At 35.1% G+C, this 23,190-nt stretch overlaps 1 protein-coding gene across 2 annotated transcripts in view; it reads right to left on the bottom strand.

The window, feature by feature from the left end:
• Positions 1–8,041: 8,041 nt before the first annotated feature.
• The window catches only part of LOC136042058 (mitochondrial carrier homolog 2-like), a 57,117-nt gene continuing 41,968 nt past the window's right edge, over positions 8,042–23,190 (bottom strand). Inside the window, exons 6-8 of one of the 2 annotated variants that reach the window (XM_065726922.1) lie at positions 18,180–18,363; positions 10,732–10,799; positions 8,042–8,338 (exon numbers count right to left, since the gene is read on the bottom strand). In XM_065726922.1, the coding sequence (XP_065582994.1) occupies positions 8,137–8,338; positions 10,732–10,799; positions 18,180–18,363 (454 nt within the window). In that variant the 3' untranslated portion in view covers positions 8,042–8,136. The remainder of the gene's footprint in view (positions 8,339–10,731; positions 10,800–18,179; positions 18,364–23,190) is intronic. The other variant, XM_065726923.1, reaches the window with a different exon arrangement.

Raw genomic sequence — 23,190 nt, 5'->3', positions numbered from 1 at the left:
AAAACAAACAAACAAATAAACACGCATCCGTGATCTGCCTTCTGGCAAAACATATAAAATTCCACATTTTTGTAGATAGGAGCTTGAAACTCCTACAAGTAGGGTTCTCTGATACGCTGAATCTGATGGTGTGATTTTCGTTAAGATTCTATGACTTTTAGAGGGTGTGTCCCCCTATTTTCTAAAATAACGTAAATTTTCTCAGGCTCGTAACTTTTGATGGGTAATACCAAACTTGATGAAACTTATGTAATTAAAATCAGAATTAAAATGCGATTCTTTTGATGTAGCTATTGGTACCAAAAGTCCATTTTTTAGAGTTTTGGTTACTATTGAGCCGGGTCGCTACTTACGAACCCGACAAGTTCGTTACCACGAACTGTTTGATTTGATGTTTGGAAGGATATCGTGTCTCACAGCTGTTACTTTAAATCCAGACCAGATCTGGTGACATTGGGGTGGGGGGAGAGTTGGGAGGGGTAAACCTAAAATCTTGGAAAACACTCAGAGTGGAGGGATCGGGATGAAACTTGGTGGGGAAAATCAGCACAAGTCCTAGATACATGATTGACATAACTGAAACAGATCCGCTCTCCTTGGGGTAGTTGGGGTGGGGGTCAATTCTGAAAAATTACAAAAGATGAGGTATTTTTGACATGCGAACGAGTGATTGGGTTTAAATCCCGACCAGATCTGGTGACATTGGGGGGGGGACCTAAAATCATGGAAAATGCCTAGATTGGAGGGATCGGGATGAAACATGGTGGGGAAAATAAGCAGAAGTCTTAGATACGTGATTTACATAATTGAAACGGATCTGATCTATTGGGGGGGTGGGGGGTTGATTATGAAAATTAGAAAAAATGACGTATTCTTAACTTACGAAGAAGTGATCGGACTTTCATAAAACTTCATATTTAGACAGACCTCGTAACTCAGATCTCTTATTTTAAATCTCAACAGGATCCAGCGTCATTGGGGGAGGCAGTAGGGGGGGGGGGGTAATCTTAGAAAATACTTAAAATGGCGAGATCAGGATGAAACTGGATGGGAAGAATAAAAACCTGTCTAAGATGCATGACTGACATAACCGGACTGGATCTGCTCTCTTTGGTGGAGTTGGGGGGGGGGGGTAATTTGGAAAAAGAAGGTATTTGTAACTTACGAAAGGGTGACCATATATTAATGAAATGTGATATTTAGAAGGATCTTGTGCTTTAAAACTCTAATTTTAAATTCCGACCAGATCCTGTGACATTGGAGGAGCTGGAGGGAAAAACCGGAATTCTTAAAAAACGTGAAAATTGGGGTATTTTTATCTTACGAATAGGTGATCGGATATTAATGAAATTTGATATTTAGAAGGAATTCAGGTCTCAGAGCTCTCATTTCAAATCCCGACAAGATCTTTTGACATTGGGGGGAGTTGGAGGGGGAAATCTTGGAAAACACTTTTAGTGGAGGAATCGGGATGAAGCTTGGTGGATAGAATAAGCAAATGACCTTGATACGTGATTGACGTAACCGTACTGGATTCGCTCTCTTTGGGAGAGTTGGGGGAGGGGCTTAGTGATTTGGCGAGGTTGGTGCTTCTGGACGTGCTAGGACGATGAAAATTGGTAGGCATTTCAGGGAGCTGCACAAATTGACTTGATAAAGTTGTTTCCCAGATTCGACCATCTGGGGGGCTAAAGGGAGAGAAAAATTAGAAAAAATGAGGTATTTTTAACTTACGAGTGGTCGATCGGATCTTAATGAATTTTGATATTTAGTAGGACATCGGGACTCAGAACTCTTATTTAAATCCTGTCCGGCATTAAGCTTCTGATTTTCCTTTTAAATCAATCTATTGATCCTTAGAATTTTGTTAGAGCTCATACCATATGAGCTCTGGCTCTTAGCTGTTCTTGCCTCGTCACAAGTGCCACATGAGCTCTTGGATCTTGTTATTTTATGCTCTGAAAAGGCCATATCCAGCTGGGGGGGTACCAGGTTTTAAGCCACCCGTATGGGTTTTTCACCTTTGCAAAAACAAGCATAAGTGCGTGGAAACAAATTTATGATGGGCTTTTGCGTTGTTTTTTCTTTGTAAAACTATTCTTCGAAAAAAATACACCCCCCCTCCTGTAGAGAAGATGTTTCTGTAGAGAAAATGGCTTTAAAGGCTACTTTATCCTTGAAATTGGCTTTTCCTCAAAGTACCAAGGACAATAAAATGTAAAAATTTATTGGTCTGCAATTTTTTTTCAGATTTTTTTTCCGTTTTTTCTTTTAATTTTGAAATTTCGGGACAACACCATATTTCATCAGTGTTGCCATGTTGAATCATAAGAGTAAGTTACGAAAATAGTTAGTAAAATTTATTTTCGTAAAAAAATGAATTAATGACAGCCTATTGATTCATAAAGACAACTTAACTTTCAAAGGAAATTTACATCTTTTAAGGCTGCTTGGTGCCATATTTTTTATTGATAAAATCTCACCCCCCCCCTACGTTAATTGTTTTTATATTTGATGCCTGCTACAACTGAAAACTGTGTGCCGGCATTTAAAGAACTTTTGTTTTGTTCCTATTCTTAATTTATCATAGTTTTGAAAAATACATATGGCTGTATACTACTACCACTACAACTTCATTTAGCACCAAGCTGCATCAGGCTAAAACAGCTATGTACGCTCCCCCTTCATCCCAATCTATTCAAAGCCCCCTCTTTACACCCTCCCAGGAAGTTTCAATTTCCCTTAAATATTTCCACATCTTCCCACCCCATCCGCTGGGCGTATAAGTTTTCATTTAACGAAGCCAAACAGTGAGATTTCATTTTCACTGTCCTTGGTACTTAAAAATTAATTATAGTCTGAGCAGTGTCCTGCAGTTGGTGTCTAGGGTATATTTTACAAATTCTATTTTTATTACCACAAATACTGCCAATTCATCACAGTGTTAACTATTTGAAATAGCGGACACTTGGCCCCTCGTTTGTCTTTTCACTCTTTGCTGTTTCATGGAGAAACAGGCTGAATACACCCTTTTCATCAAATCTGCTTTGCAAATGAGTAATGATTGGTGCTTATTCCACTAAAAGAGCAGGTTATTACTCGCTTACTATATTTAATTGTATCTTCTGGAATGAGAATAATAGTTGGTCATCTCTGGATTAGGGGTTGACACCGTTGGATTTTGGCTAAAACATGGTAAAAAAAACTGCAATAAAACTTAAGACATTTGCAGTCATTTGTGACCACTCCTTTCGTGCACTCTCATTTTGTACTAAGGTTGGAGGCAGTGAGAGAATGACTGTATGCAATTTCACTTAGTTCCCGATAACTGTAAAAGTAGTCTCAAATTCTAGCGAATCAGGGCATACGACCACTTTTTTTATTTAATTATTAGTCTTCTTAAAACGCGGCGGACATTAAGAAAAAAAAAATGAACAGAAAAGGTAGTGGAAAACCAGCTCCCTTCTTTTTTCTTTTTTAGTCTTCTAAAAAACGGCAAAGATGGTAAGAAAAAACAAACAGAACAGAAAAGGTAGTGGAGAAGCTGCTTTTTTGTTTTGTTTTCTTAGTCTTCTAAAGACTTCTACTGACAAATATGGTAAGAAAAAAATGGAATAGAAAAGGTAGTGGTGTTGACCTTTTTTTTTCTTAAGTATTCCAAGTACTTCTCTGTGGCAAACCTTAAAAATTGGAAATTTTGGCAAAACATTTGAAAATTCAATTTTTTTTTCTCGTCTGATACGCACACATAATTAATAATTTCCAATGGTGTATTTGTCCAATGAAAGAACATCAACTTTTTTTTTCGTTTTCTTTTTGTCTTTTTTTATCTATGTTTTTATCTTAGTACAATGCCATGATTTATTTAAAGTTTTAAACTTCATTTATGAATCTTAATCTTTTTCAGGTTAGTCCATCATGGTTACCCTTTGTAATTTGCGGTCTTTCAGACGTTTAGTGCTCAGAAGATATAATCAAGAACCTAGTTTTCGTTGTTCAAGATCAGTGCTCTACAAATGAAGTCGTTGCTGAAGTTTTGAAGCGCAACCGTATGAAGATAAAATGTCCTGAAGGAGTAATAACAGTTGAAATTAGTCCAATGCTAGCACTGAAAATGTCAGGTCAAATATACAACTTCAGTTGGGGATACCCAAGGATGAGATACTTCTATCAGTGCAAACTGCTTGGGAACGACGATAAAATACCAGATTCTTATTATTGAGATCTCTTTGTGATCGAAATAACCTACCTTGGTCGTTTTGATGATATTTGTGAGTTGTTCAAGAATTAAATGCAATCACAGCTTGGATATATGAGCATAGCCGACTGTATAAGTACTTCAAAGGGTTAAGTTTTTCTTGAATAAAAGTAGAGTTGACAACCTCTTGAATTGGGATCAATATATAGCAAGGGAAGGATATTTTTTATTTGGGTAATCTGGTATTATTTTCTTCAAGTTCTAGATAAAAAGTGAATACAAGGAATGATGCTTTGACGTAACGCCTTTAGACATAGTGTATAATAATGACATTTTCTTACATGACAGTTTTTGACGTAATGTATCATGAGGAAGCTGCATCTTTTCAAAAGATGCTTAGACATAACTTTAAACAGTCGCCTACAACTAGCTGTCTATACTTTCCCAAGTTCTTTATTTAAATTCTTTCAGTCACAAGTTTTTATATTAATTTCAATTCTATTTATTTTACTGCATTTTATTTAATTGATTTCAATTAAATAATTTTAATTAACTGCTTTTTTTGGAAAAAGAAATACTAGACGGAATGATCCTGGTTTTTGTTCCCTTCTGAATATGAAATGCCATAGATAGTAGGCTACAGGTGGCCTTGCATAGGACAATTACCCTTGCTATTTGCTTTTTAGGGTTTTAAGAACATAAACAAAAGCTATAATTTGAAAGTCTATATAATTTTGTCTATAGTCTATAATATTATTCTTATTCCAGTTGTTTATTTATAAATTAAAAAAAAAACACGGTTTTGATTATTTTACAGTGTGCAATAATCTTTTTTTTTTTTTTGACATAGCTTACTTAATCGCTAACATTATATTTCTTTTTGAAGTTTTCAAAAAAAGTATAAATTTGATACCAGTATCAATGAAAAAAGACCTGCATATTTTGTTTTAATTCTTGTTTTTAGCTTCTTTTTTTTGAGCCTTAAGTTGGCTTTCCTCTACCAAAAGCTATTATCTGTGTTTTTCTAATCTTCGAGAAAATCATAAATTAGTGATTTTGTTCATTATTGGAATAGGAGAAACAGATTAAGGGGCAGAATTTCGTCAGTAAATCTTCTAACTACCTTTTTTTTCTGGCCTTAGTCATTCCATTTTCTGCTTGAAATTGATGCTGGATTTGGTAATTCTAGTATATCTATATTAACTTTTGGCTTTAAAAAAACAACTAAAATCTGTTTTTAGGTACGTTAGCCAAATGAAATTCAATTTTGAAAGTTTAAAAAGTTAATTTTTTAAGTTTGAAAGAATTGTTGTTCTTTGGGGTTTGACGTGTTCAACCAATTGGTCATATGTGTTCATGTCACTTGATTTTTCTGTGTCTTATGTAATCACTACCTTGCTTAGGTGTCACTTCAGACAATGTAAACTAAGTCTAAAATAAAAATATTAAGGAGTGAAAAAAAAAAGATAGTTACTTTGAAAGTTTCTTTTTCCCTGTAAGTGGAAAAATCTACAAGGGTTTCTAAACTCATCTTTTCTTAGAAATATGTTGATAACTATGATATGATTGATTTACTAAGACATTTTCTAAGGGGTTTTGTTAAGCATTATGTATGGAATCAAGTGTTGGGCCAGGACTTCGAAACTGGGTGATCAGCTTCTATTGTATTTTTTGCTTGTATGCGTTCTTTTTACATCTTAAGTATGTATTTCGATAGTTTTGATAATGCCATTTCTTTTTTTGTCATTTTGATTTTCTTTTCCCTGTTGAATCAAATGTGATAGCAATTTTCTCTAATTTCTAGACAAAATGCCGACATTCATCGGTGAACGTCCGAAATACCTTTTTTTCTTCTCGATTTCAGTCAGCGTTGCAAGTCAACTTTTCAGTTTTATGCAAGGTTTGGTGGTGACAGGTTAAGTTTTTAACCCATTTCTGATATGTATAGCCTAATTTAAACTAACCTAGCTTTAACTTTTATCATCAAAGTTTGCATAAGACTGAAAAAGCTGACTCGTAAAGCTAATTGAATCCAAGCAGACAAAAAGGAATTTCGGATATTCACCGGTGAATGTCAATACTAACCCGATTTGAACATTCACGGTAACACATTCATAAAAGTAGCAACATTGATTGGGTGTCAATTTGGTCTAAAAAAGAAACAGCGTAGTTTGATATCATCTTTATATGGATCATTTTGATGGAAAGGCGATGGGAGACCACTGAATGAAATTGGGAGGAAAAAGTCTCCTGGACTTAGATTATGCTGATGATTAAAGCATCCTAGATGAAAGTTTGAGCAAAATAAATGAACTTTTAGAGGTTTTGAGAGGTCAGGGTGTTAAAGTAGGTTTGAAAATCAATGCTAAGAAGATTAAGTCACTAAGGCTAGGAATTAGTGAAGATGAAAAGGTGACAATAGGTAACGAAAAAAATGATCAGTTGGGCAGGATCACTTGCCTTGGTAGTACTATTATTAAAGACGGTTGGAGCAGTGAAGATGTTATAAGTAGTTTAGCCAAGGGTCAGGGTGTTTTTTCAGAGTTAAAAAAAAGTTTGAAAGAATAGGAAGATAAGTCTGCAAACCAAGATTAAAATATTAGAAGCTACATCGATGACAGTGGTCAAATATGGCTCTGAAGCACGGGAGCTCCAAAAAGCGGATGAAGAAAATGTGGTTCAATTCCGCTTTTTAGGGTTATAATGAAAGAAAGGTTGAGATAGCTAGGGGACGTTCTGCGGATGAGAAATTACCGAAGTGTCCTTTTCGGTCAACCGTCTAGGGCTAAACGGAAAGCAGGTCGTCCTTGTCTGGGTTGGGAGGATGTCATAAATAAAGATTTAAAGAAAATGAGAACTTCCTGGGAGGGTGTAAAGAAGGAGGTTTTGAATAGACTGTGATGGAGGAAGAGCATGCGTAGCTGTGTTGGCATCAGGCGGCTTGTTGCAACGGTAAGTTGTCAGCAGTAGTAGTTTAAGGAACGTGTCACCTTTGTTTTTCAAGAAAACAATTTTCTTGGGAAAATTATACCATATCTAAAAGTTTTAAGAGAAGGCATCAAATGATTTGATCGATAGCGAAAAAAAAACATCCAAAGTCTTGAGTTGTAAATTTGCACCTTTAATATTGCCTAAATGTAAGCTGAATTTCTAATGAAGGTGGCAAAATCTTCTTCGCCTTCTAATTGCAAAAGGCATTTTTTGAATTTATAGTAACAAATTATGAGCCCAGTTATTGACCTCTTTCAGGCAAATCTAATGAATAAACCGGAAGTAATTATTTTGTTCGGTATAAATATGTTAGTATTAATTTTAATGCATTAATATATCTGATGACGATTACTGCATATATAATCGAAATAACCAGACTTTTGTTTATGTTTTCACTGTCTTATAAATATACTTATCCTCATTTGAACGTTTATTTGTTAGTCATAGAAAGGCAGTGTCGTCTTGAAAAAAAACAAAAAAAAAAACAACCTAATTTAAGGTACTACGTCGGAAAAAAACAAACAAAATAACTCCCAAAACACTTTTGTTAATGAAATCAAACAAAGGTTGCTGCAACACTTCACGTTTCCCAGGCAGCGCATTTATAGTTCATGTTATGTTAGGATTTCACTTCATTGTTCAAAATAAAGCGTAAATCTTACACGGAGCAAGATAGATTAGTACAGCTAAGACGAAGCAGCATTAAAATCCCCATATTTTCGCACTGTGTCGACTCTGATGGTCAAAAATGAATTATATTGCGTTAACCATTGTGTGCAGTGACTATAAGATATGATACTTGAGATATTATAACCCTTTTTTCACTTCATAATTTTAATGTAGCCATGACAATTCCATATTAATGACATATTATTTCGAAATTCTTATAAAATTAAAATTCCACAAAGTGCAGACTTCCCAGAGCATGTTTCTCTTAAACAATCTTCTTAAAGCATCTTATGATCTGGTAGCTCTGTTACTGTCGGTCCCCTAGGACAAGCAACATCGTTAATGATAATCTGTGGCCCAGGAACAACTCTGAAAAATACAGTTGCTCCCCGCCTCAACTGGTTTTTTTGTCTGAGGTCGTGCCAGCACTCATACCAGTTTCCATACAAAGGAGTAAAAGGAGGCAAACCAGCCACAATCCTAAAAAGTAAGTGAGGACTATAGAACTAAAAGGACACAAACACTGACAAGCAGGATATACACCAACAACAATATATAAGTCTCCAGAACCAACTAGCCAGTTATAAAATCTATAGTTTCAGCACCAACAATTGGACTGAAATTGACTGGCTAAGAAACTAAGAAATTACGATGTGAATTAGATACCTCTTTCCTATTTATCCTTCACAGATTCTAAAATAATACGTCTCTTATTCCATTGTAATTCCTAAAATTATTATTGAAATTACGTAATAGCATAAATATCATGCTATCTTTTTGTTCTAATTCACATTTTCTAACGGGTAGATATATACTTTATTATTATTATTATTTAAGAATTAACGACGCTTCTTGACTACTAAGGTCCCTGCATCGGCCCTGCAGTGCATTCCTGTAGCGTGATTCGATCTCTGGGTCCCGTATTACCAAGCTAAGGTCAAATCACTGCGCAACCACAGGACAGATATATACTTTAGTAAAGCATAAGTTAAATATTTGAAAAAAGTAAGGAAGAAGGGGGAGAGTTGTCAACCCCTACCACATTTAGGGTAATATCTGTCTGTTTTCGCTCTTTACTTTTAAGCGATTTTTTGTTATGTAATTACTCTGAAAATTCTCAAAAGATTGACCAAACACTATGCAAAATAAATTTGACACACACACACCAGCCACGTCCCACAAAATATGACAATGTGGCAAAAAATATTAAAAGAAATGTACAAACTAAATACATTCTTATAGAATTACTAGCTGTTGGGGTGGCGCTTCGCGCCACCCCAACACCTAGTTGGTGGGGGCGCTTCGCCCCCCCCCCAAGCCCCCCCGCGCGCTCAAGTCGTTACGCGCCATATTAGTTACGCGCCATTGTAGTTGCGTCCCTGTGTCCCACCTGTGTATATAGATAGATATATATATATATATATATATATTTTTAACTACGTAAAACTTGCGAATGTACAACATTCTTGGCTGTCCCCTTGTCTGTGCATATAAATAGATTGTCAGGTTTACCGACTCTTGAACATGCAACATATAATTGTCCATGGGAAAAACAATCTGAGTTCAGATCTATACCTCATTATTCTTATGATTGCCCTTGAGCTTTGTTGATGGTGATTGCTAATCGAACATTCCCTGTGTCCCTGTCGTCATTTATATATCCCCCTGTGCCCCCCGGCGTCCCCGTTGTTGTTGTTTCCCTGTGTCCCGGTCGTCATTTGTGTCCCGGTGTCCCAGTTTGTAATTTCTCTTTGAGTGTCGCGGTCGTAATTTATATTCCCTGTGTCGCGGTGTCCCGGTCGTCATTTTTGTCTCGGTCGTCATTTGTGTTCCGGTGTCCCGGTCTGTAATTTCTCTTTGAGTGTCCTGGTTGTCATTTATATTCCCTGTGTCCCGGTCGTCATTTGTGTCCCGGTCTGTATATACATTCGTTTTTGAATTGGTCTTTTTTTAGGTTTTAGTTTTTTACCTTTTTTTAGTTTTTTTTCTTTTTTTTTTTAGTTTTGTTTTTCTCCTTTATTTTTCATTTTTTTTCCGTTTTTATTCTATTTTCTTTTTTAGTTTTTTTTTAGCTTTTTAGATTTTTTAGTTTTTTATTAGTTTTTAGTTTTTTTTTCTTTTTAGTTTTTTTGTAGTTTTTACCTTTTTTTTAGTTTTTAATTTTTTTTACTTATGTCCTGGTCATCATTTATACTCCCTGTGTCCCGGTCGTCATTTGTGTCCCGGTGCTTTGTTGATGGTGATTGCTAATCGAACATTCCTTGTGTCCCGGTCGTCATTTATATTCCCTTTGTGCCGGTGTCCCGGTCGTCATTTGTGTCCCGATGTCCCGGTCTGTAATTTCGTCAGTCGAAAACATGACGTCAGCCGACACAGAAACATGACGTCACCTGATCCACAGACAGACAACGTATTTATATATATATAGATTATAAACTAGAAAATTTGAAAAATGTCACCCCAACACGTTGGAAGATGGAAAACATTTAATATACATCTAAGCCAATGACAAAATATTACAGTAGACCAAAACAGTTAATTTACCTTCATTAAAAGTTAAGCCTTAAAAGTTTTCGAGTTGAGCTCAGACTGTTGAAGACATTGTACCAAAGGATCTCATCCTTTTATATTATTCCTATGATGTTATCGAACCATAACTTTATTTTAAAAACAACAGAAATTGTCAATAACAATCCCTTAAATCAAAACAGCTAAATAACGTTTCACCCCTAAGAAATACTGTTTGTAAAATCCTTGACGCCGAGCAATAGAAATAAATCCTGAATAATAAAAAAAAAATCAAAAAAACTGAGAAGAGAAATAAATAATTCATTCCAATGGTCAAACTCCTATAGAGTACAGCCAAATATTACCTTGAGTTGTTAATAGCCATCGTTGTTGACAAAACCTGGAAGGGGTATGTGATACTGGAAACTAAAACCTAGAAATAAGAACATATGGCAATAATCCACGGGACAAAATATCAAATTGTAATTTTCGTTATTATATAATCATACAGACAAGTAAATACACAGCAATTCCATATAATAATATGCTTTCAAAATTATGCTAACCAGTAAAATGTTCAGTGTGTCCTTAATGGGTATTACTCAGTTTAGCTGCATTGATGGAACGACTCACGAAATCTTCTCAGCAATAAAGTGCATAGGAATCGTGAGGTACGACTAAAATGATTCCACTTAAGGTCAAAATTCTTCAGCGGTGGTTAGTCGTAAATTTAAGTTCATCTGTGTTGTGACAGGCGACTGGATATCGAGAGAAATACGCAAATCGTTTATTATCAGGGAAAGTGATGAAAAGCCCTATGTACACTTTATTTTGCCCTTGATTTTTGTAGGTAGCATACTGATAAACATATCAAGACAACGCGATACTTGAGGCCCTTTTTCCCTTAGGACGGGGTTAGAGGACTGTCCTCAACCCTGAGGACTTAGTGTCGCTGATTATTTGGATTGAACGCGGTCACTGATGTGAACGGGGTCATTGATTTGCTCTATAAACTCAGCCAGAGTCGATCCACCCCTAAATGGGTACCTAGAGAAACCTGGGGAACGTAAACAGGAAAGGTGTCGGAAAGCACAAGAGGGTGGTCCCCTGTCCCACATTGCACTTCCTGGCTGAAGAGCCATGAAATGGAGATCAGCACCACCAATCGAGATGGTTAAAATCCAATGCTGTATTCTTTACCTTTATTTCATATAGAAACTTGCGACATATATAAAGATTTTGTTTTATATGGGCTATTTACATAATTTGAGCTCTTCCCTGTGATAAAATCCATATTATCCCCCCCCATAAAAAAAAGGACAAAGTTTTGTGGTCTATCGACTGCTCGTATCAAGAGGGCAATGCTGAAGTATTTATATGGTTCAATGAGGGCTAAAAGGGGAGTTTGGAATATGTGAGGCACCAGGCTATCTTCGATCAACTTCGATCCTTAGGGCACAAGAAAAATTTCCAAATGATTGATTGAATGAGATTTCTTGGATTTTATAAGGCTATCCGTTCCGTTCTAAATGAGGTCAAAAAATAAAAAAAAATAAAAGGAACTACACATGACTCTTTACTGAGGAAACACTATTGTGTTTAACCCCTATGGTTCCACATGATGTTCAACCTACACCTGACGTGCATAGCGCCATGATACAATAAATTATCCAAATAAATCCTCACCACCCATTTAAAGAAAGAAAATAAAAGTAAAAAAAGCGAAGTCAGAAATCTTCTTTCGTCGTCCTTTTGAATGCTTAGAAAAAGAAAACCGTTAGACGAAAATCTTATCTTGAGGCTGTTACGATTTAAAGTCAAGGAGGAAATAGGGCGTGACATAGAAATTCGGTTGCAATCTTCAATTTTTTTGTTCTCTAGCTTTAATGAAGGTGAGCACTGAAATACTCCAAAAACAAACTTAAACATTTGAAATGGAACCTAAATAGATAATTGGAATTCTAGGCACATATAGAGACAACCTAATCACTTTAAATCTGTTTTCAAAAGATGGGACGGTAAAAAATTTAATAATAAGAAAACTTTAGAGGGATTAAAAATTAAGACCAGCAAAATAAATCAAAATAAAGACCAACAATCAAGTTCATGGGGAAAAAATAAAACTATTTCCAAGATCAAATAAAATTGTGAATTTCAGTTTAGTTTTACTATTTTCAAAAGGACACTTTTCTGTCGCTCTTATATTGACTTCATTTCATTTAAAATCATACAAAATTAATGAATTGACAGTAACAGTTTTAAACTTCATGATAAAAAAAACCTAGAATTTTGAATATAACTAATGTTTCCGACACCATAATAAAAAGGCAGACTGTTGAAAATATTTTTTGTTTCTAGTAAACCACAAAAGCCACTCAAGCCTTTAATAGAGTTGAAGGGTGGTTAAAAATCTGAAAAAATAAAGGTTCAAAATCAGAAATTGATCGAACAAAGTACATATAAAACTGTGTTTTGAGCAAATTTGAAACTGGTCGATTTTCTTGACATTTGTCTATAGATGTTGAAGCATAAAACAAACACTAGCTTCTACTTTTTTTTCCAGTAGATTTTTAATTTATATTCTTTTCATTGAATAAAAAAAACATTCTTTAGAAATGAGCAATATTCACTAAAAAACGTAAGATGTATACAGAAAAGGTCTGTCTAATAGACCTGGATAAAACAGGTCTAGTAGACAGGCCTGTTCGATCCAGTAGAAACAGTAGGCACAACTCTAAAGGCTTTCAGGCCAACAAATTCCTACGCAGATTAAAACAAAATTTACGGATATGACCTAACAAACCTAAGTTGCAATAAAACCATTCATTTCATCCATTCTTACTGTAAAAAGCAAACAGATTTATAGCATCAAACAGTTCGTAGTAAATGTTCGTAGGAATGTAATAATATTAGGCTAAGTAAAGAACTGCACGGGTCTATAGCAACCGAAAACCAAAATAATTAAGTATTTATAGAAATAAATATATCAAAAGCAGCCCCTTTCATAAAAACAAACAATCATTTGACTGAAAGTAAGGAGCAACATTAAAACGAACCGAAATTATTACGTGGATGAGGGGGGATTACTCCTTAAAACACCCCGCTCTTTACGTTAAAGTTTTCTTGCATTGTTAAAAAAAACTTATTAATATAATTAAATGAACACAGTATTTCACAAGTCATCCTTAAAGAATTGGGACTGAATTCAAACTTTAGAGTAAAGAGCGAGGTGTTTTCGAGGAGTACCATCTGGACACTCCTCAAGAGAAATACCCCTCCTGCCTAAGGATTTATTCTGTAGACAATGCAATCCCGGTGAAAATGGAAACTTCTCTCCCCATGGAAAATTCCACTAACAGATAATCCCATCCCCCGAAAAAGTATGCATACTTCTCAGTAACAAAAACTATAAGTAAACAATGGGCAAATTGCGTAACTTTTGAAACTATTAGCCCCTGGAGAAACCTTTGATAATACTCAAAGGCAATGTTATTCGGCGTTTCAACTATGCTGAACCGAATGGCTATCTAAAAATTTTGATCGGACCATTTTGAGAAAAGGGACCATGGGAGGGGGGTCTAGCTGCCCTTAAATTTTTCGGCCACACAAAAGAGCACTAGAAGTTTTGATTTCCGTTCGAATGAGCCTTCTCGCAATATTCTCTGATCATTGGGTCGATACGATCATCCCGGGAAAAAAACAATATGTATATATATATATATATATATATATATATATATATATATATATATATATATATATATATATATATATATATATATATATATATATATATATATATATATATATATATATATATATAATCTCTTTCACACTGCTTTTCCATTTACAAAAAAATTGAGTAAAGAAAAAACGGGTTTAATTTCTATAAAACAGTGAACAAAAATAAAACATATAATCTACACTTAGTAAAAAAATAAAAATACTCCGAAAAAAAACTGAAACATTTGAATCCGCTATAGCAGAACACGTGTATAATTTTCCTCATCACAATATTTTACTTGATCATACAAAAATTGTTGATAAGTCTGTAGGACTTTTACCAAGTTTCAGAGTAATAATAGAAATAAAAAAATTATGTATGGGTTATTAGTATTAATAGAGATGAAGGGGATTTTAAGTTACATTCAATTTATAGTAGTTAAATTAAAGACCAGTCAAAAACTTCAACGAGTACTGATTTGCATAATTGTCCCGAGACAAGTGATAACCTTGCGAACGAAAGTCAAAGCAAGGTCAATGCTGTAAGAAGTCAACGGACTGCAGCTAAAATAGCCAATGAAAAAATCCCTTCAATTTATAATTCCTAACTTTGTTTCATTAACCTGTAAGATTTTGATTGGATTTGGGGTTGGGTGACCTGCTTTTGTTTTGTTGCAGGTATTTATAATTTTCATTTTTAATAGACTCCCACTTATACATCAAATGTGGAAGAGGAAAGTTTCATTATATACAGTTGCTTTAGTTTTATTCTAAAGTTATTACCGTCAGTGCAGGAGTTTTGTTTTATAATCTGAGTTTTTCTAATTTTTTTATTGTTTATATTTTTTTTCGTGGTGTTGTGTTTGTCGTGGTATTTTTTTTATGATGTCTTAAAAATATTTTAAATTGTAGGTTTGTAATTTTTATTTTATTTTCCGTTGAGAAAGACTCCGGACGTGGGGCCGAAATATTCGGAGTATTTTTATTCTTTTAGTTAAAGTGTAGTTTATATATTTTATTTTTGTTCACGGCTTTATAGAAATTAAACCCGTTTTTTCTTTACTAAATTTTTCGTATATATATAAATATATATATATATATATATGTATATATATATATATATATATATATATATATATATATATATATATATATATATATATATATATATATATATATATATATATATGTATATATATATATATGTATATATATATATATATATATATATATATATATATATATGTATATATATATATATATATATATATATATATATATATATATATATATATATATATATATATATATATATATGTATATATATATATATATATATATATATATATATATATATATATATATATATATATATATATATATATATATATATATATATATATATATGTATATATATATATATATATATATATGTATATATATATATATATATATATAAATGTATATATATATATATGTATATATATATATATGTATATATATATATATATGTATATATGTATATATATATATATATATATATATATATATATATATATATATATATATATATATATATATATATATATATATATATATATATAGCCCAAAGTTTCCAGTCTTATAGTATTCCAGTCTCAAGTGCAGGTTTGTACCTTTTTGTGCTGTAAAACAGAAATTTTCCCCCAAAGAGGGCAAATATGCTAGCGAGTAGAAATTTTGAGAAAGACAAATTCAGAAAACTATAGAAAAGCTATATGAATTTCCTCCGAGGTCATTTTACCAAATGATATTACCCCGAATGTTTGCAGAGTGCATACACAACGGACTATGGGCTATGCACGAATACAAAAGGGACTATGATTACAGTGCGTTTAATCGGTTAAAACAAATATGCAGCATTGGACCACTGTATACACGCTATTGGGGGAGGTTGGAAGGTCAAAGTGTTCTTAGGGGAGGGAGTTCACAAAAGCCTAAAAGTGAATTTTCAAGGCCAGCTTTCAAATTTTTGGTGAAAAGTACTTATGATCGATATATTTAGGGTATTTAACCTCTAGTGCGCTCTCATTCGGAATAATAAAGGGGGACTAAGCATGTACTATGGATGCAAAAGGGAAGGATGGGTCTTCTATTATTGCAGAAATAGTTTTTGTGTGAAGTAAAAACTACACTTACATATTACTATTAAAGGGATTGGCAAAATCCTCAGGATGCGTAAAGAGCACACTGGAAATTGTAGATTTTTCAAATGTGTTATTTGCTGCAATGATCCAGTAATTTCCTATATTTATAATAAATATCACATCCTATACTTACTAGCACCAAGGCGGAAAAGCAGGTAGCGGCATTCCCCAAAGACACATTTCCCCAAAAAATGTTGCCCTAGAAATGCAAGTACATACATCATAACCTGAAATATTATTCTGGTATTTTAGGCCCCTCCTAAGTCTTGAGGAATCACATTGTTCGGGACAATTTAGTAAATTCTGAGATAGCTACTTTATTCAGCATAGTCGAAAAACCAAATAGTTATACCTTTGCTGACGACTTACTCCCCCACAGTCCCCATTGGAGGTGCTGCAAGTTACAAAATTTGACTAGTGTTAACATATTGTAATGGTTATTGGGAATTGTGCAGGCGCTTTCAGGGGGATTTTTTCGTTGGGGGGAGGGGTTTATGTGGATGAACTTTCCATGAAGGAATTTGTCTTAGTGGAAGAAAATTTCCATGAAGGGGGCGAAGGCTTTTAGCATTTTTTTTTAACAATGAAAAAATTAATATGAGAAAGTCTGTTCAACTGAAAGTAAGGATCAGGATTCAAACTTAAGACAGACGGAAATTATTACGCATATGAGGGGTTCACCTCCTCCTAATACCTTGCCCTTTACGCTAAAGTAATTTTTATTAATTTCAACTATTTTTTCTACGGCCTTTATAATTCAGGGGTAATTCTTAAAGAATAGGGGAAAAAATTAAGCTTTAGTGTAAAGAGCGATGCATTGACGAGGGGGTGAACCCCTTCATATACGTAATAAAAACATACGAATATAGAAGTTCGTTACGTAAGTCAATTCGTAAGTTACATATATTTTAATAGTAAAAACGTTCGTAATAAGTAAAAAGTTCTAGTTGACTTTTTACAAGACCAAAAAATTGGAAGGTAACTAGGCCTACTCCCCCCCCCCCTCTTTTTTTCTCAAAATCGTCCAATCAAAACTATTGGAAAGACATTTAGCCCAAAAAAAATATCAATATACAAATTTTGTTTTAATTATTTATGTACAGAGAGCCAAAATAAAAACATTAATTAATTCAAAAACGTCCAGAAATTAAATGAATAAAACAAGCTTTTTTTAACTGAAAGGAAGGAGCGACATTCAAACTTAAAACGAACAGAAATTACTCCGTATATGAAAGGGGGTGTTCCCTCCTCAACGTCCCACTCTTTACGCTAAAGTTCTTAAAGTATTTGGACAGTTTGAAGTCCGAATTCATTTCTTACTTCATAATATGCAGACTGACTGTACCTAACCAATATTGGACGAAGACCCCAAATACTTTACCCCTCCCCTTAATGTGCAAATCTATAGCCCAAAGTTGTTTTTTAAGTAACGAAAAAACTAACGAAGATACCAGTTCGTTCTCGAGTTTTACACAGCGTAAACCTGAGTGAGTGACGCATAATACACAAGTACCAAAATTCCTTCCCCTTACGGAAAAAAAACTTAACTAAAATTCTCAAATTTCAAAAGCCTTATTTTCTACGGGGAGGAGGGTATTTTCCAGAGAGTTAGTTACCGGGAAGGGGGAGTATTTTATGCAGGGGGCATTTTCCGGGGGGGGGGTATTTCCATGATGTGGGGGGGGGTCAAACGCCGGTCACCAAAAGTACATTCATAGCAATTAACTTTATTGTACCGGTCTAATTCAAACAAAACTTCTTTTAAGAAAAAATAAAATAAACGTACCGAAAATAAATATTCGCACGATTTTGTTTTCTAAGCTAAAATACTATTATTAGCAAAGATTACGAAATTTGGTAGCTTCACATAATTAAAAGGAAACGATAGTTAAAATAAACGTTACCGAAACACCAAGAGATATATATTCTCTAGTCCTTCCTCTCTTCACAAACTGATTGACAGCAAAAGCCGCAGAACCACTAATGACTAGAGCGAGGACTTCCCCGATTAAACGAGGAGTCATCCCGGCAAAAAAACCCTGGATCCCTTCTCTCGAAAAGATTTCTCGAACTGACGGAAGAATTCCCCTAAAATGAAAAAAAAATCTAGCAGCAAAATACAGTGATGGCAGTGTGAGCAAATGATGAGTAAGGCACCTTTGCGTTTTTCATTTAACTCATAAAAACAGAAAAAGAAAAACTTGAAAAGGTCTTGAGAGATTTAAAACTCTTAAAATTCCCAATATAATATTTATTGAGATAGACAATGTTGGGGCTTTCATACTTAACAAAGATTAATGATTGAATGTCATTGTAATCACAATACAACCGTACCAAATCATGAATACGATCTAAACAGATATTCTGACTCTGTATGCAACGGTCACCATCGGCGAACACAATACTAAAAAAATGAAAAGGAAACAACTTACTCAAAAACTCATATATAAAACAAATTTTCAGGCTAAAATTTCGAAAATCTCAGCGTCCTCACTTCCCATAGGTAAGGCCAAGACTCAGGTCCACCCATGTCTAAGACTCTTTCAAAATTGACTTGCATATATAGCCGAAATATTGTCTCAGAGCTCTTATTTTAAATCCTGACCGGATCCGGTGACATTAGATGGAGCTGGAGGGGGAAAATTCAAAATCTTGGAAAACGCTTTAGAGTGGAGGGATCGGGATGAAACTCGGTGGGAAAAATAAAAAAAAAAGTACTAGATACGTGATTGACATAATTGGAACAGATCTGCTCTCTTTGGGGGAGTGGTGGGGGGGGGGGGTAATCCTAAAAAATTAGAAAAAAATGAGGTATCTTTAACTTACGATGGAATGACTGGGTCTGTAATAATATTTGATATTTACAAGGATCTCGTAACTCAGATCTCTTATTTTAGATCCCAACTTGGGGAGAAATGAGGGAGACCGGAAATCTTGGAAAACGCTTGGAGTGGAGAGATCAGGATAAAACTTGGTGGGGTGAATAAGCACAAGTCCTAGATACGTGATTGAAATAACTGGACCGGATCCGCTTGCTTTGGGGAGTGGGACCTAATTTGGGCGATTCTGAAAAAATTAGAAAAAATGATGTATTTTTAACTTACGAACGGTTGATTAGATCCTAATGAAAATTGATATTTAGAAGGACGTCGTGTGTCAGAGCTTTTATTTTAAATCCTGACCGGATCTGGTGACACTGGGGGGGGTCGGAGGAGGAAACCGGAAATCTTGGAAAACGCTTAGAGTGGAGATATCATGAACTTGGTGGAAAGAATAAGCACATGTCCTAGATACGTGATTGACATAACCAGACCGGATTGGCACTCTTTGGAGGAATGGGGGTGGTGCAATTAAAAAAAAAAAATTAAAAATGATGAATTTGTAACTCATGAACAGGTCATCAGACCTTAATGAAAATTGATATTTAGAAGGATGTTGTGCTTCAGAGCTCTTATTTTAAATCCCGACCAGATCCCGTGACATTGGGGAGAGTTGGATGGGAAAACCGGAAATTTTCAATTCAAACCGGATCTGGGGACATATGGGATTGGAGGGGGGAGGAGAGAAATCTTGAAACCCAGAAATCTTGGAAAACGCTTAGAAAGGAGAAATCAGGATGAAACTTAATGGGAAGAATAAGCAAAATTCTAGATACATAATTGGACCAGATCCGCTCTCTTTGGTGGAGTTGGGGGGGAGGTTTCCAGTGCTTTGGCGAGTTCAGTGCTTCTGGACGTGCTAGGAAAATGAAAATCGGTAGGCGGATCAGGGAACTGCACCAACTGATTTGGTAATAGTCGTTTCCCCAATTGGACAATCGGGGGGGGGTGGGGCTGGAGGGAGAGATAAAATTGAAAAAATTAGGTATTATTAACTTACGAATAGGTGATCGGATCTTAATTAAACTTTATATTTAGAAGGGACCTCGTGTCTCAGAGCTCTTATTTAAATTCCAACATGATCTGGTAACATTGGGGAGAGTTTGGGGGGGGGGGGGCGTAAAATCTTGGAAAACGCTTAGTGTGGAGGGATCGGGATGAAAATTGTTGGGAAAATTACGCAGAAGTCCTAGATACGTGATTGACATAATCGGAACGGATTCGTTCTCTGTGGAGGAGCTAGGGGTGAGTGTGTTAATTTGGAAAAGTAGAAAAATTGAGGTATTTTTAATTTAAGAACGGGTGGCCGGATCATAATGAAATTTGATATTTAGAAGGAACTCATGTATCAGAGCTCTTATTTCAAATACCGAACCTGATCTGTAGACATTGGGGGGAATTGGAGGGGGAAATCAGAAATCTTGGAAAACGCTTAGAGTTGAGGAATCGGGATGAAGCTGGTGGGTAGAGTTAGAAAATGTCGTAGATACGTGATTGACATGATATGGTATGAGCTCTCGCAAAATTCTAAGAATCAACAGATTGATTTAAAAGGAGTATCAGAGGCTTAATGCCGGTCAGGGTTTAAAATAAGAGCTCTGAGTCACGAGGTCGTTCGAAATATCAAAATTCATTAAGATCCAATCACACACTCCTAAGTTCAAAATAACTCGATTTTTCTAAATTTTCCTCTCCCTTCAGCCCCACAGATGGTTGAATCAGGAAAAACGACTTTATCAAGTCAATTTGGTCAGTTCCCAGACATGCCTACCAGCTTGCATCGTCCTAGCACGTCCAGAAGAACCAGACTCGCCAAACCACATAACCCTACCCCTTAACTCCCCAAAAGAGAGTGGATCCAGTCACATTACGTCAATCAAGCATATACGACATTTATAAGCGTTTCCCAAGATTTCCCGTTTCCCCCTCGAATGTCAGCAGATCTGGTCGGGATTTGAAATAACAGCTAACAGCTCATATGGTATGAACTCTAACAAAATTCTAAGAATCAATGAATTGATTTAAAAAGAAAATCAGAGGCTTAATACCGGTCAGGATTTAAAATAAGAGCTCTGTGTCACGATGTCCTTCTAAATATCAAAATTCATCAAGATCTGATCACCCACTCGTAAGTTATAAAAACCTCATCTTTTCTAATTTTTCCTCTCCCGTTAGCCCCCCGGATGGTCGAATCTGGAATAACGACTTTATCAAGTCAATTTGTGCAGCTCCCTGACACACCTACCAATTTTCATCGTCCTAGCACGTCCAGAAGCACCAAACTCGCCAAATCACTGAACCCCTCCCCCCAACTTCCCCAAAGAGAGCAAAACCAGTATGGTTACGTCAATCACGTATCAAGGACATTTGCTTATTCTATCCACCAAGCTTCTTCCCGATTTCTCCACTCCCAGCGTTTTCCAAGATTTCCCCCTCCAACTCCCCCCCCCCCAATGTCAACAGATGTGATTGGGATTTGAAATAAGAGCTCTGAGACATGAATCCCTTCTTAATATAAAATTTAATTAGAACCGGTCTCCCGTTCTTAAGTTAAAATACCTCAATTTTTCTTCTTCTTTTTTAAATTAACAACCCCCAACTCCCCTAAAAAGAACGAATCGGTTCCAATTATGTCAATCACGTATCTATAGCTTGTGCTTATTCTTCCAATCAAGTTTCATGCCGATCTCTCAACTCTAAGTATTTTCCAAAATTTCTGGTTTCCCCCTCCAGCTACCCTCAATGTCACCGGATCCGGCCGGGATTTAGAAAAAGAGTTCTAAAGCACTATATCCTTCAAAAGACCCAATTTCATTAAGATCTGAACACCCGTTTGTATCTCACAAATACCTCATTTTTTCTAATTTTTTCGATTTAGTCGTCCTCCCCCCCCCCAGATGGTCGAATCGGGGAAACGACAATCTTTAATTTAATCTAGTCTGGTTCCTAATGCACCTGCCAAATTTAATCGTCCTAGCTTACCTGGAAGTGCCTAAAGTAGCAAAACCAAGAGAGACATACAGACAGACAAGAGAGACAGACGCTATATGTCACATGGTAGATACCAAGTGCCTTAAAAATTATATGCACCAAAATTCAAAAATTTACTTGGTAGATAGATGGATCTGAGCCTCAGCTATGGAATGATAGGAAAATTTATGTTTCTTGTTGATGTATTAACACTGACAGAGAGCAGATAAATAACAGACCAAAACTCCAATCAGTTGGAACATAAACCACGGTGAGAAATTTTGGAAAACAGTGTACAAAATACAACCTCACCAAATATTTCGGCTGTATGACTTATAGCTGTCTTCTATGAAATAAAATGTAAATACGGAAACTAAGAAACCGCCGATCTCGCTCAAGAAACTTCTCGGTCAAATAACACTGAATAAACCAGAAGAATAGAAGGAGAGCCTGGTCTACCTAACGCTGAAAAGAAACAATAGAAAAATCTAAAATTTAGACTGATTCTTAGCTTCACTGCCTCGCAGAGATTCAGCCATGGTAAATCTATATTTAATATATGGTAAATCTACATTTTGTATAACTACTTGGATTGCAGTTTTGCTTTAAACTTGGTTTGTAAACTGGAATCTATTGGACAGCTGCAGACAAATAATGATCAGGTTCTTTACAACTAATTCGTTTTTCGTGAATCAATGTGAAACAATTCGAAAAAAAGGTCTTACTTGATCTATCATTCTTAATTGCCTTAATAGCTTTAATACAATGAGTGGAATTCTTTAAATGACCTTCTTTACAAGGTTGAAACCGTTGTATCAGCCATTTATGCTTCCGAATAAACTTTGCATAACAACTATTTAAAAAATTTCACATTTTAAGATCACAAAAAAGCAGTGACTTCAAAATTACAATAATAATAATAAGAAACACAACAGTAACTGCAAAACATAGTTTAGTATAAAGTTTAGAAAGTCAAACTTTTAATACTTTACCTGAACCAAAGAAATTTGCTTTCTAACCTCCACTACATAAGTAAAATTACAGTTTTAAGTGACGTTGCGAGATC

Source organism: Artemia franciscana, unplaced genomic scaffold, assembly GCF_032884065.1.
Source record: "Artemia franciscana unplaced genomic scaffold, ASM3288406v1 PGA_scaffold_58, whole genome shotgun sequence".
Lineage (NCBI taxonomy): Eukaryota > Metazoa > Arthropoda > Branchiopoda > Anostraca > Artemiidae > Artemia > Artemia franciscana.
Note: the sequence above shows the minus strand (reverse complement) of the source record. Positions and strands in the feature narration are given on the sequence as shown.